General features: G+C 37.8%; 1 protein-coding gene across 1 annotated transcript; it reads left to right on the top strand.

The window, feature by feature from the left end:
- The first annotated feature begins 689 nt into the window (after positions 1-689).
- On the top strand, positions 690-6,332 carry Mats (MOB kinase activator-like 1). Its single transcript, XM_076786749.1, has 6 exons — positions 690-765; positions 866-1,229; positions 2,476-2,642; positions 2,718-2,945; positions 3,020-3,183; positions 3,562-6,332. Exons 2-6 carry the CDS (start codon positions 1,216-1,218, stop codon positions 3,640-3,642), a joined length of 654 nt encoding a protein of 217 aa, XP_076642864.1. The 5' UTR covers positions 690-765; positions 866-1,215; the 3' UTR covers positions 3,643-6,332.
- Positions 6,333-14,851: the final 8,519 nt, after the last annotated feature.

Genomic DNA, 14,851 nt, shown 5'->3' with positions numbered 1-14,851 from the left:
TAATATATAAATTATATGTATAAATTAATTTTGAATATAGATACATAAATATAATGAACAGGAAATACCTATTCACACGTTCCTAAATGCATCAAGTTTACGGGAACTTTAATTGTACTCATAATTTGTTGTCTAATGAAATACTAATCCATATCATATATAAATATAGATAAAAAGAATATACACTTATTATTTGAAAAATCTTCCCAGTAATTCATCTTTATTTGGACGATCTCAGTGTTGATGTTTAGAGAAGAAAGATTTTCATTACAAAAACAGGAAACCATAAGAAAAAGAAAAACGAAAACAAAAGAAATTTCCATAAACTATACAAATTAAACACGGTTCAAGGAATAACATTATACATTGTATAGAGGTTAAAACTCATTTTCAAACGATGTCTCACAACCATAGAGTATACGAGAGGCGAAACCCCTGACAGAATGTTCGCGACTCCGAAATTTTGATCCACATACGAACAGTGTTGCCGCTTTTTTAAATTTACATCGCTCTGTCGGTAACATGTGAACGGAGCTTCAAGATCCTGTAAGAATTACGATGGCATACAAGCCTCTCTGATACAAGTCTACTCCTATACCTCGTCAGTGCAACAGACCATAGGGGTACTGTTCCGTGCTAAAAATGATGTAGGTTCTGTTCCATACTAGGGCATTGAAACTGAAGAGGAGGAGGCACTAAAACTCCGGGCATGAGTACTCTCATTTCCTCTCTGTTAGAAATATAGATTGTTCCAAATACAGACGTGTACGCATTGGAAATTGTTTATCTAACATGCGGAGATTTCGCCATTGTAAGAATGCCGTATGTCACAACCTGCGTTAGAAATAATATTCGATGTTTATAGAGGGTGAATCTCACTTCGAAAAGAGATCTCGCAAGATTTGCGTTCGGCACACTAGCGCCGGATTCCGGCGGTACTTCAATACGTTTCTGAGATCACGTCGGGGGGTCGTGGCAGGATTCAAAGAGATCGTCTACCGTACGGCAGTGCGGAAGATTGAAGTCGAGTGATCCCGGAGAAGGTAGTTGACAAAACGTCTATTGTAGAATCGTGAGAGAGTGTATGGTGGATACCGAGGAGTACCGTCTACGTTCGAAATTGATAGTGTCGTGCGACTCGGAGGGAATCGACAACACGTGCGGCCGCGTAACTGTGAATCGAATATCAGCGACAGGTCATCGCACGGCCGTACAATGAGCTTCCTATTGTAAGTTGTTTTTTTCCCCCATCTCGTTTCGAATGAAAATCGACTTTTCCTCCGCGAGTGCGGTCCAGCGATCCCGTTGTCGCGCGTTACGATCCACGAAACAAAACAAGAAATCGGCTCCGCGTATCGGTGGTCCGACGTCGCGTTAATACTGTGCACGAACGACGAATGACAACGTAGAACAGAATAGGCAATACGTTTTGGCGAACCGGGTCGCAAATATTGACAGAAACCGCCTCCGCTAGTTTCCGTTCGTCTAAGCTCGGCTAATTTGGGTTCCAGATCCATTCCGCTCGAATTCGTGCATATCCCGATCAACCAATCGGTGGATACCTAAAAATAGCGCGATACCATAATTTCTTTGAAAAATATCATCGTTTCTTTCCCTTTTCTTTTTTTTCCCTCTTCCTCTCTACCGATTTCTTTGCCCTCTCCTTCTCTCGCCGCTTTCACCCGTGCCCCGTTGCACGCGCACCGTATTCGTCATACGTCAAGTTTTATCGCGTAGACACTCGTTATCTCAGAAAGAAATGCCTTTTTCTCGCCGCGATGCGCCTCCGATCAGGGTGGAGGGCCTCACGCGTGATTCAAATCGATCGATTTTCTCACGTACGCCCTGATCGGGAACTGGCCAACATACAACTTTTAGTAAACAGTAAACAGTCTCGGTTTACTCCCACGCTCGATGCATTCTGCACCAAATAAACCGTTTGCGGGTGTTTATGAACTCCAATTTCATGTAATGTCCATTTAAACTTTTCATAATAGCCCTCTTAACCCTTATGTCAATAATCGGGTACCCGGATATCCACTTTCAATTTCTTTCATATTTTTATTGACAAATTGCAAAAATTATTGTAGACTTTTACGTTCCTAGATGACCACAGATTAATTTGCATTTCAGGCATAGAAATATTCATTGAAACTATAAAGTGTAATGTCATTGAATATTGCAGAAAATTTTGGTTATTGACATGAGGGTTAAATCACAATGTTTTTGAAGCATTCTTTCAAATTTAAAACAATTTCCAATAATTTTTTGACAACACTTCATTTGGTCACCACTTGTGTACAGAATTAATTCAATACCACCGAATGAATCATGCTGTTGCTAGGGCCTGGTATAAAAATTTTATTGATTTGCGTGCATGGTGTTTCTCTGCTATTTCTTTGTTCGTATGTATATGTGATTCATATTTGATTGTTTGGAGAACCATTTTTGAAATATTTCCTTGAATTTTTAAAGTGGAAGCAGATCTTCGAAAACCTTCAAGCCAAAGAAGAATATCCCCGAGGGGACCCATCAGTATGACTTGATGAAACATGCTGCTGCCACCCTAGGGTCTGGAAACTTGAGACTTGCGGTTATGCTCCCAGAGGGCGAAGACTTGAATGAATGGGTTGCAGTGAATAGTACGTAAAGAATTACATAAATTATTATTTACTCTGCTTTATTCTTTAGTTCATGTGATTCTTTTATTGTTTCAGCTGTTGATTTCTTCAATCAAATCAACATGTTATATGGCACTATCACAGAATTCTGCACAGAAGAAAGTTGTCCTATCATGTCTGCAGGACCAAAATATGAGTACCATTGGGCAGACGGGCACACTGTCAAGAAGCCTATCAAGTGTTCTGCCCCAAAGTATATTGACTACTTAATGACCTGGGTGCAGGATCAATTAGACGACGAAACATTATTTCCTTCAAAGATTGGTAAGTGACATTGCCTTGCTGGATGAAGATTTGTTTTATGAAACGTGACACTAATGATAGATCTGATTTTTTAGGTGTTCCCTTTCCAAAAAACTTTCTCTCCATTGCAAAAACAATATTAAAACGACTGTTTAGAGTGTACGCCCATATTTATCATCAACACTTCAGTGAAGTGGTGCAGTTAGGAGAGGAGGCACATTTAAACACGTCTTTCAAACACTTCATATTTTTTGTTCAGGTAAATCAAGGTGTTTGCTACCATTCTATGCTTGTACATCATCAGGAGTAGAAACAGTTTCATAATAATGATAAATATTTTATCCTGGATCTTTCTGTTAACACTTTGAATGTCCAACTGACAGCCTTAAAAATCAAAGTAATTTATTTAGCGAAATAAGAATTGAAAATTTGTAATGTATGATCCTGAAAATACTCTTTCAACCTTCTTGTGGTCTCTAGACCCTAAGCATTTGCTACAAATAAGGTTAATATTGATTGGAGGTTAATATTAATATTGAGACAAATATTTCCATCTCCCTATTTTGGGAGAAGTGGCACTCAAAGTGTTAATTTAAAGGACATTGTTCTAATTCTTGTTTGTTTGTCTGCGCAATAGGAATTCAATTTGATTGAGAGAAGAGAATTAGCGCCGTTGCAAGAATTAATAGAGAAATTGACGGCGAAGGACGCCCGATGAATGATCTCGTCTCGTCATCCGAGAAATAATTCCTCCAAAGAATCTCACCCGTGCTATCTTGTAACGAAAGTGTAACTGCGCATGTTATTTAACTAACTTAATCATTGCTAACGTGACCATTGCCTCTGGCCAGGAATCGCTGGCTGCATAACATTCTATTCATTTGTACGAGAAGTGACTGATTATAAATTTTCTAACGAACCGCGGACATCCGATCGAACGGTACGATACTCGACAAAAGTTTCGGTTGCTCGTGAAAACCGAAATCGGTGATACCAGAACAATTAAGGGGGTGAGGATTAGTAATGTAGACTTTTGTAAAATAGTTGTACACCCGATACGCGTAGTGGCGCTCGTTTTCTTTTACGTTTTCGAGAAAGATGGTAAAAAACTGTTGTTTTTTTTTTTTTAATTAGCGGAGATTTCCTCGTGAATTGTAATTTATTATGCGTGACAAATTTTCATACTTGGAATTTACACTCTAATAGTGTTCAAGTCGGAGTACGCACTATTTTCGCATGATTCCTGCCGTTAGGATCGTAAGCGAACTACTCTCTGGTGGCAAGAATCATCGAAGAACGTGTACAGTGTGATTCATACGCGAAGAGATTAATTCATATCGGCTATAGAACGGATATAGCATCGTGAAGTGTTCGAACAACGATGATACTCGGTCTCGCGTTTCTATTTTTATCAATTTACCTTGTCTCAAGTATCATGATACGTAATTTTAATTGTTGTTTTGAAAGTATCGTCGTTTTTCAAGGACAAGATCGACAGACACGGTTTACCCGAAAAAAAAGAACGAAAAGAAAAGAAACAATAACGTTCCCGATCATGATGTGTTTTTAATCGAAGAATCTGTTCAAAACTGTTGCGTGTACACTGTCGAACGAATCGGACGACACGGTATAATGTTTATATCACGATACTGCACATTGTTGGTATATAAAGTTATTAAGTTAATATAATGCTATTATATTATATTCATAATATGTAATTAGTTTTTAGACGATTACCGTGTTAAGCGCTTAATAGAAATTATTTAATAGAGTTTAGGGATTTTATGCGCACTATATTTTATCATTTATACGAGTGAGTTTTTGAGTCTGTTCTACTTTAGAGATGCATACTGTATTTAAGTCGTTTGCGTGTCGTGCAACTGGGAAGGAAATTCGTTTTTCTCTATGAGACAAATTTTATCATGATTAACGCTCGTATCAAAATCGTCTTGGTTTGTTAATACGTTTAACGCACATCGGCCGAATGGCGTTCCCATTTCGGGCAAAGAAATACTTTCGTTTCTTCGACGTTCAGTTCACGGTTTAGAGTTTATTCGATAGGTACAGGGTATCCCAGGAAGAACGTAAAGGGCAATTTGGCATGCATGCGATAAACAGCGAAGGGCTCGTGTATTTATGAAATAGTACTCGTGCCCGTCGGTTATGTCGACGTTAACCCTTCGCGGTACAGTCTAATTTCTCTGCTAGAGAAAATTACAATGCTATTGAAACTGGAACACTTAACACTTAGCTATAAGCAGTTAATAATTTTCTCTTAAATAACTCATTGGCTTACGAATGAAACTCCTATTGCTACTGAACGCTTCATTAAAAAATCGTACTATATTAATATGACAGTATTTCTAAATACTTCTAATATTTTTACTGTTTTACATTACACCTACTCATTTTTGTTATAAATGCATAAAATCTGCTGTCTAGCTAGCATAAAATAAATTTAAAACAATTATGAGATAATCGCCAGTAGATAATGTGTTAAGTAACTAGTGGTACACAAATTGTTAATCTCAATCATTGTTCTCCTATCCTGTACTGTGAAGGGTTGATTAACTTGATAAGAACTCCGGATAGGATATAATTCGTTTCTAGCGCGTTCAGCTAAGTATCTTCGTTTTTTCGCTTATAGATGAGATGTTAATATATATAGATACATTATACAGAGATGCTTACTGTTTCCACGCGCGGCGAACCGCACCGTTGCAAACCAAGTATTAAATGGACGCGTTGTGTATCCGCTTGCAACGATAGATACGCTGTTTAGAATTTTTTCTTTCGTTCGCGCTGTTTCTTTCTATCACGTTCTATGCCCTTTGCTGTGATGAACAGAGTTTGCATTTTTGCGGAACGCGCTACGCTTACACGGAGAAGGAGCGATTTCGTGTAAGTTCCTGATGTGAATGGCATTCGTTTAAGGGAAGACGTTTCTGCGAAAAGGAAGTCATCGAAGGGAGTTCGCTTTCGTTCAGGCTACACGGTAGAATTATAAAAGGAAATCGAGGCATTTGCAGGCGAAGGAAACCGCAGTGATCTTTACCATGACTTTACCCACTGTGAAGGGGATACTGTGAACTCTTTCGGACAAAAAGATGAAGTGTAGACACTTATTGAATCGATGAATTTTTACAAATTTTTAAAAGCTCGTATCTCCTCTAATTATTGTATAGCGTAGTAACTGGACTGCAGACGTTCATGCAAGTACAGATTTTTTAGACTGATTTCACTAGAATTCGAATCGTGCGAATTTATTACTTCGACCAGCGGACTGCGGAGCTTTATGCAAAATTAAAAATGTTGTGCATCAATTGTAAGCAATAGGAGCCAAGAAAAAAATTCTTTCTTTGTTTCATAACTTTAGTAAGGTAAAAATAATATATCGATGTTTCTAAATGCTCTTAATCTTTTCACTATTTTTAATTGTACGCAATTTGTGAATTGTAATTTTTTTCATAAATGCATACAGTTCGTGGTTTATTGATCAAATTTTAAGAATTGGAGCTTTTGGAGAAAAACCGTCCGGGGGTAAAATTCCGAAATGGGCGTTGCCAACGAATGGAATGGGTGTGGTATAGTGCTATGGTGGGGGCAGTAGTATCCTGGCCCTGGACGTCCACGCAATTTGGTACAGGCTATAATGCAGAGCTGCTCAACATGCTTATTAGCGGGCAAGGACGCCCTCCGATGCCCGTGGGCACAGCCAGTGTCGCCAGAAGCATTGAGGAATAGTGCGGTAGAAGGGGAAATTAGAGTGGGGGAACAAGTCTCGATCTGGCGACTCTGGGCACAGCTAAGGGCAAAGTTACTGGCAAGTGACTTAGCGGAGTGGGGGTAGGCCGCAGCACAGCTGTAGCTGGCTACGTAGCTGTGACGATACGTATGACAAATACATGCAGCTTTGCCCGTACGGGCGTGGCTTCGCGTTCTGCGCACGCCCAGGGCAAGAAAACCGCTGCCCGTACGGGCAGACACCGCTCTGCTATAACGTCTAGAAGCTGTGAGTCGAAGAGTTCACCGTATCTCGCACGCACGTTGTACACACGCTCAGAGGGAAAACGTTTCGCGTCCGCATTTACAAAACGAGCGGATGAACAAATGATATATTTTTAAGTGGGCCGTAATACGCGAGAGTGGGCGGTGTTCTTTTATCTTTTTCGTTACATACCGAACGAACGTGAACGTCACGCGGCGACCACCGTATGTAATCCATGTGATAATAATTTTTTTCGTGTCTAAAGCGCGAGGATCAAATGCGAAATTTCACGTGGTCCAGAACTAATAATAAATGTATTTTATTATACACGTAAAACGGAGTAGCTTTGATAATATCGATACTTAACGATTAGAAGGCAAAACAAGACAAAAACAAAAAAAAAAAATATTGCTCGTCTGCAGCAACAACAAATTTACTGTTTTTTAGTAATAAAGAAAAACTGGTTCTGGAGAATTCGAACCCCTCACGACGATATTACAGTACTTTTCACCCAAATTCAGTGTTATCAGACTGCGGATTTTTATGCAAATTTTCTCACAAGAAGATCGACTTTTCTGTTGGAACCTTCATCGTATTCCAATGAAAGTAAAAATCCCGGTTAAGTATTTTTTCTTTTTATGTGGAGTTTTGAACGTATGAAATCCGCAGTCTAGAAAATCAATCCCACAAAATGCAATAAAATTTCTTACAATTCCACATAGCTTTATTTGAAAAATTTTCTCTCTCTCTCTCTCTCTTTCTGTCTCTCTCTTTGAGAAATTTATTTTCGTTCTTTTCTCTTCGAGAAAAGCTCTCTTTGAGGAATTCGTTTTTAAACTGTGTATCGATGCGGCGTTTCCAATCCTTCGTGCGCGAAGCTATTTCAACTGTAGCATCCCAGTAATTGCGTTGAATCGGAGCATTTTTAAACGAGAAGAATTGCAAGTTTTTGGCAATTATTAATGGCGACTCGCCGAGGGGTTAAAAAGATTTGAAACGATGTAAGACAGAAAATTATGATTTTTGAGTTATGACATTGTTTTGGCGAGTGAAGAAGAAGAAGAAGGAGAACTGTGTAGGGGGGGGGGGGGGGGTGTAAAGAACCGTAACGAATGAAATCGGAAAAATGGATCGCGGTGTTTAGAGTGGCTGGCGCTGAATGTAAAACGTATAAACAAGTAACAATAATAATGGCTCGTAACGACGATAAATATGAAACTTGTATTCAGTACTTAAGGATGTACACGGGAGCCGTACCTTATCAGAGAACGTTGTCTCACCGGAAACGGAGGACACACGATCTTGCTTCCGTGTGCTTCCGGAAGCAATCGCGTTGTACAGTGGTGTGTGTGTGTGCGTGCGCGAGCGCGCGCGCGCTTGTGTGTCATTTAGTGGTTGTTTTACAACAATAACACCGATTTATCGATTACAATTAGTATTATTAACACTATTAACGTGTTTATTGCTATTTATACGCATACCATGTCGCAACGCTAGACGATATATCATCCGTCTCGATGATGATTCTCATTCGTTTCACTTTTACTCAATGATTTCACACCGATTGCACACTGTACGCTACCGCTCAATGATACAGTTTCGTCGCGTATACGATCAATGAGAGGGTAAGGGACCTAATTACTGTGCCTATGTTAATTATACTTGTATTTAAAGCATAGTGAATATTAAAAATGAGATACATAACATTTAACCGATTTTAATGGAAAATATTTAATATCTCTTTTGTACTGTTCATTATGCTTGAAAAATAAGTGTAACTAATATAGGCACAGTAATTGGATCTCTCATTCTATATGAACGATCAGTCGCTTAATACCACGATATTGAAATCGGAAATATTTGTAAGAAGAAAAGGAGGATTTCGCGGGCATTCTGCGTTTGTTGGGAAAAAATTGGAGACAATTCTGGAAAGACGACGACGTCTTTGTTCAGGTACTCGTTTGCTAGAAAATATTTTGGAAAACGGGGAGTCGCGACTGATCAAGTGACGAAGTCAACCTATGTAATTGGAGAGATGATAAAACAACAATTATACACAACCTGCGTTGTCTTTTATTCATTTCTGTTTTTTTATTCTTTTTTTTCCGCTTTGAATCGGGAGTACCCGATGGAGTAATTTTGAGGGGTAGTGTACTGTGTCGTGTTCTCCGGACTGGATTAATTGAGCAAAAAGTGCACCGTTTTCTTATGTTCGTTTCACTCGTCGGGAGTGCGTCCCCCTCGCTGGAAGCTCTTTTTAAATCACTGGTTTGAGCACTTGTCGTCATTGGACCGAGGTTTCTATTGTTTACTGGCAACGGCGTACGCGAGCGTTTCTTTGTTCTCGTTATATCTCCGAGCAGGACGATTGCCAGAAGAAAATCTTAATCATTCTGAGAAACTGTTAGGCGCTCAGGAAAAAGTTTCGCATTAAAATTATATTTAAGCATTTTTCCTATTCATAGTTTTCTTTTTATTTGGTTCCTTATCATAAAAATTCTAAGAATTATAACTCAGAGAAATTGGCAAACATTTTCCTGGACGCAAGGATATCAATACAATAACACTGTGAAATTCAATACTTTTTCCATAATTACAGATTGCAGTTTTGATGTGAACGGTTAATAAAAGATTGTAGAAGTGAAAACAAAATTTGCCGATAACGATGAACAACAATATGTTTTATAAATTAAGACTTCCCAAGGTCACCGTACTTTTCCAAAACAGTCAGAGAACACGAAAAGAAAAATTGTTATCCTTTTTTGGAAATGAGGAAACGCTCGTAGAACTCTGTTCAACACGTTCACAGTCTCCACGGTCATAATTTTAAAGAATTAATTGTTTTCCCGTAGGCAGCGGACCCAGTTACTGCGGGGGTGTTAATCACTGTGCCTATATTAATTATATACTTATTTTTAAAGCATAATAAATATGAAAAAAGAGATATATAACATTTAACTGATTTTAGTAAAAAAATTTAATATCTCTTTTTTAATATTCATTATGCTTTAAAAAAAAGTATAATTAATATAGGCACTGTAATTGGCGTCCCCACAGTAATTGGGTACCTTATCCCAGGCTCAAAGTTTGCACGACTGAAATGTGAACGTGTGAAAGAGTCAAGCATTTAGAAATTTAAACAATAATTAGTGGGAAAAATGTAGAGTGGTGGTTCTTAACCTGGGGTGCGTGCACCCCTGGGGGTGCGAGAGAAGTTTCTAAATTGTCGATGGAAAATTTACCTTTCAGTAAATAAATTATCAATAGATATAATTTTCGAAATAAAGAAATAGAAACACATTTTTTCAAGGAGGTTCGAAATATTATTTTTAGATTCAAGGAGGTGCCGATCACCGAAAAGGTTAAGAATCACAGATGTAGAGGAATCAAGTATAGTTTGATCGAGCTCACAGGAAAGGTTGTTTTATCGAGCGAAGCGAGGCAAAGTTGGTTGTTCATTTCTCAAAAGGCCTTCGTCGTGGAAAGAGCTTTCAGAAAAACTGATTGTTCGTTCGTTTTTAACGACGCTAGTGATATACATACATATAAATATTTAAATATTATATATATATATATAGCTGTGCAATGTAAATAATATTTTTATCAAATAAACGGAAGCTAACGCGTAACCAGAACACACTGTTGCATTTATTCCGGTTTTCTTTACTACAATAAATAGACTGCGGATTTTGTGCATTTATAACGAATATGAATTAGTGCAAAACATACTTGATGAATTCGAAACGAATTTTTAAAAGAAACTGTCACATTTTATTTAATTTTTGTTCCTCAAAATTTACTTTGAATGTGTCCATTTTGCATAAAAATCCGCAGTAACCTTGCATTTTTAAAAGACTATTAAATCGTCGACTTAAGTTTGTCGGGATTGTATTGTTTGCTGTTTGCCATCTGGAATGGATCGAACAGAATCTTTCGGAACGTATTTTCAATTTCAAGATTTTTGCAATTCTTATGTAATTAGATGGTTGCATAATTTAACGGGATCGCTTCTTGAAACCTCTGAAGAGGCAAGTTCTTAAATTTTTGTTTTCTTCTTCTGTACAAATTCTTTAATTTATTTCACTTAATTTGATTATTTGATATATTAGATATTAAATATTATCATGGTAAAATATTTTGTCATCGAGTCGGACGCAAAGTCTAAATATCTCGAGGAAATAGAACACGACTTCATTTTCATAATCACCGGCGCATATATGTATTATGATAAAAATGGCTAAAAATCTAAATGATTGCAATCTTGCTGTTTTCATAAAATAATGCGAAGTAGTCGCTTTTGGTACATAATCAACGACTAGACAGCGGATATTTATGCAAAATAAAAATTTAATAAGTGCGAAAGTAATTTAAATTTAACATTTAAATTAATTTAAATATTTCATTTAAATATTACATTTGAATTTAAAATTAAAAATTGTTTTATTTATTTAGATTTAAATTAAATTAAATTTTTTCATGTAATTTATTTTTATTTCGACTTAATTTAAATTTAATTGCAAGACATAGAAACCAAACAGGAATTTATTTTCCTCTCGAGTGGTTCTATGAAGTTGTAAGAAATGCGTTGGCACGGTGTACAGTTTCTCGGCGCGGTGTATTGGTTGGTTACGAGAAATGCATTTCTGCCATAAATGCATAAAATCTGCAGTCTATTGATGACCATAATATCGATTTCGATAAGCGAATTGTCGCCCAGAGTTTCCTCGATCGTGTTCTCCGCGTGGTGTGGAAGCTTCCTACGATGCAACGTTCGCTCGCAATGTCCTTTTTGTTCTGCCGCCTAATGATTAGCTGTCTTTGCGAAATCTTGGCGTGCAATTCCCGACGTCACGGAGCGCGCTCACCAGAAAGTTTCGTGTCGTGTCCTGACGTTGGAGCCGGCGAGCACTTATCCCGATTATTTACGAATGAATCTTGAACGGTCGACTGAAATGTGAATTTCAATGTAAATGTAAATTTTGATTACCGTTATTATATCCTTCGCGTGAATAAAGGTTCTACTCACTAATATTCTGTACGCGTTGCTTCGCAGCTATTCGACTTTATATTACGGAAATCGTCATCAACCGATAAATCAAGCCATTGAATAAATTAGCTGTTAATTTACGTACTTATTATTGTAATACCCAGGTTTTAATTTGCCTTTAAGATTTCTCGTACGATCTTGCCGAGGAACAGCAAGATTGCTAATGGTTCAAGATCATTTGGATAGTTGTCGATTATTTTAAACTCGTGGAATGGAAATTGCGAAGCTATGTCTCGTAATTAAACAACATCGAGCAACTTTTTTTACCAACTTATTTTCACCGAATCATTATGAGAAAGTAATATGATAATAATCTTGACGAATGCCATAGAAAATTAAATTACTATTTGTCAATGTCTGATCGTCAAGATACTGTAAATAGAATGCCTGTGTAACAAAAGGATTAATTGCATTGGTTCGAGGAACATTGTAAGTTTGGAGTTACGGCTGTGTATGTCAAAATGTATGATAGGGTGGCAGTAATGTACAAGCATGTTAATATATAAAATCATTTTTCACAGTTCAGAGAATCCAGTTGGTAATTTAAAAATAAATTCAAGTAACAGAGGGATGACATCTTATCGAGCGAAACTTCCAAGAGAAATTAAACTTACGGAACGGGTTATACATAAGAAAACTCGAGACGATCAAGAGAAGAGGTAGAAGACCTTATAGCAGGTCGAGGACCGCTCGTTGGAGTATTTTACTTCGTCTGCAATCGCCAATCGCGAATCATAAAAATAAATAGCTTGGTAAACTGTTCAAACATTACTTGCCCGTCCCAGCGTCGATGGCATAATTTAACCCTTTGCACTCGAAGTCATTCTAGCTCTAAAACGAAACATTTCTTCCGACCTAGAATATTTATTAAATTTATTAAATACAAACAAAGTTAATAATGTACAAAATATTTTGAATAATGATACAGCAATTTTTAGTGGCGTCTTACAGTCGCCATTCGAGTGCTAAGGGTTAAAAGTCATGTTCTTACTGTTTTAAATTACCCTACTCGTTCTCGTTATATACGCATAAAATCTAACTATGATGTAACATTTCCACATCTCCAAGTTTGGTAAAAAAATTCATGAAAATCATACAGAATCATACACGATCATACATAAAGATTAAACAGGTTCTGATCGGTACGGTGTTCCGCCATTTTGAAAATATTAAGGTGTCCACCGATTGGTAAAAATCGCGGGAACGCTCGGAATGTTCGAGCGTCGTAAAATGTCCCCACAGAGGCGATTGGAGAGAGGAAACGGGGAATTACAGCTTGCTAAAAAGAAAATGAAAAAGGAGAAAATACTGCGGACGGTAATAAATGTTTTTTTTTTCTATCCAAAGAGCACCGACGCCCGGGTCGCAGCCGTGTATTTCGACGGTTAACGATATCCCCGTTGTGTCAGCGCCCTTTTCAACATCGGTATCAATGGTTCGCCACCGGCGAACGCGCGTCTCCTTTTTTCTTGGTCGGCGTTCCGTAAAATTCTTCTATCGCAACGCCGTTGTGTTCTCGACGGTTGCATCAGTGCACCGACACTATAAACAGCAGTTGCGAAACTTACACGCGAAAAAAAAAAGAAAAAGAAAAACGAAAAACAATGTTGAACAGCCGAGAGGCATGATTATTTTTCGGCTTTGGAACCAGCTTTTTTCAGGGTCACTTCTCGGAGGATGGGCATAAATACAGGGGGAAGGAATTTCTTCGAAAGAGTTTCAGAACTCGGGAACGCGTGTGGGTTGAAATAAAAATTGTACAGGCTATATAGTAAATTCAGAAGAACTGGATTCGACGGCAAGAATGTAGTAAATTTGATTTAGAATTCGCCATTTTGCGTGTCTCCTTTTAAGGCCGTGGAACTTGGGCGTAAACATCTTCTTATTTTTGGACGAATGCACTATGCATACGCAATAAATTCAGAAAAAACATGCTCCGAAGAATGAAAGAAGTATGCTTTAGAAGTGGCCAGTTTGTTGTCTCCTCTTATTTTCAGACCGCGAACCTTGGGGATAGAAATCTGCTAGGGTAAAGAACTCAATTGCTGTGGGGGTATCAATCACTGTGCCTATATTAATTATACTTATTTTTAAAGCATAATGAACATTAAAAAAAGAGATATTAAATTTTTTCCATTAAAATCAGTTAAATGTTTTTCATATTCATTATGCTTTAAAAATAAGTACAATTAATACAGACACAGTAATTGGTTCCCTTACCCTAACTGTTTCATAATTTACATGTTTTCTTGATGCGAATTCGGATTCTATCCCCGTGAATTTTGAAAAGTTTTGTCGAATTTTAGACTTCGAGATCGTATTTATAGATCCGAGAAACGTGATCCTGAGAATGCTAGCTGTTCGTGCAAAAGGTTGTTTGCATGCTGAGGCGATCGTGGTCTAGCTACAGTTTTTTTTCTGTTGGAAGTTGAGCTAAGAACGACAGTCTGATTTAAGTACGGTTAAATCGGAAATAAATTAAACACGTCGGAGATCGAGCGAGATAAATTAATTCATATAAGGAAAATAGTTTTTGTGGCTTAGATCGCGAACGTCACGGAACGGGTTCGGAGAGTTTGCTTGAGATTTTTTAGAGATAATGAGCTTCCGCGATCCTGTCGGAGACATTGTGAATACGTGATTATGTACTTTACTGACTGGTTTCTGACTGGTTGTCTCTTTATAAATCAGGGATGGATAATTTAGTTCTTATAAAAATGCATATCGACGCACGAGCAGTGGAGGATGTAGAGGGGGGCTACAGGGGCTATAGCCCAGGGCGGCAAAATCCAGGTGCGGAAAGTCGATAAAAATAGGGACATTTTGGCATTATGCGTGTCAATGTATTTAACTGACTGGCGTCCCTGAATCTTCATAAATTTATTTCCCATA

Source organism: Halictus rubicundus, chromosome 4 (genome assembly GCF_050948215.1).
Source record: "Halictus rubicundus isolate RS-2024b chromosome 4, iyHalRubi1_principal, whole genome shotgun sequence".
In the NCBI taxonomy this organism is placed as follows: Eukaryota; Metazoa; Arthropoda; class Insecta; order Hymenoptera; family Halictidae; genus Halictus; species Halictus rubicundus.
The sequence above is the reverse complement of the archived record's forward strand: the minus strand, read 5'-3'. Positions and strand labels throughout refer to the sequence as shown.

Coding starts and splice junctions, on each gene's coding strand:
- Mats (XM_076786749.1), top strand. Junction 2,643..2,717: donor TGAATGGGTTGCAGTGAATA/GTACGTAAAGAA, acceptor TTATTGTTTCAG/CTGTTGATTTCTTCAATCAA. Junction 3,184..3,561: donor ACTTCATATTTTTTGTTCAG/GTAAATCAAGGT, acceptor TCTGCGCAATAG/GAATTCAATTTGATTGAGAG.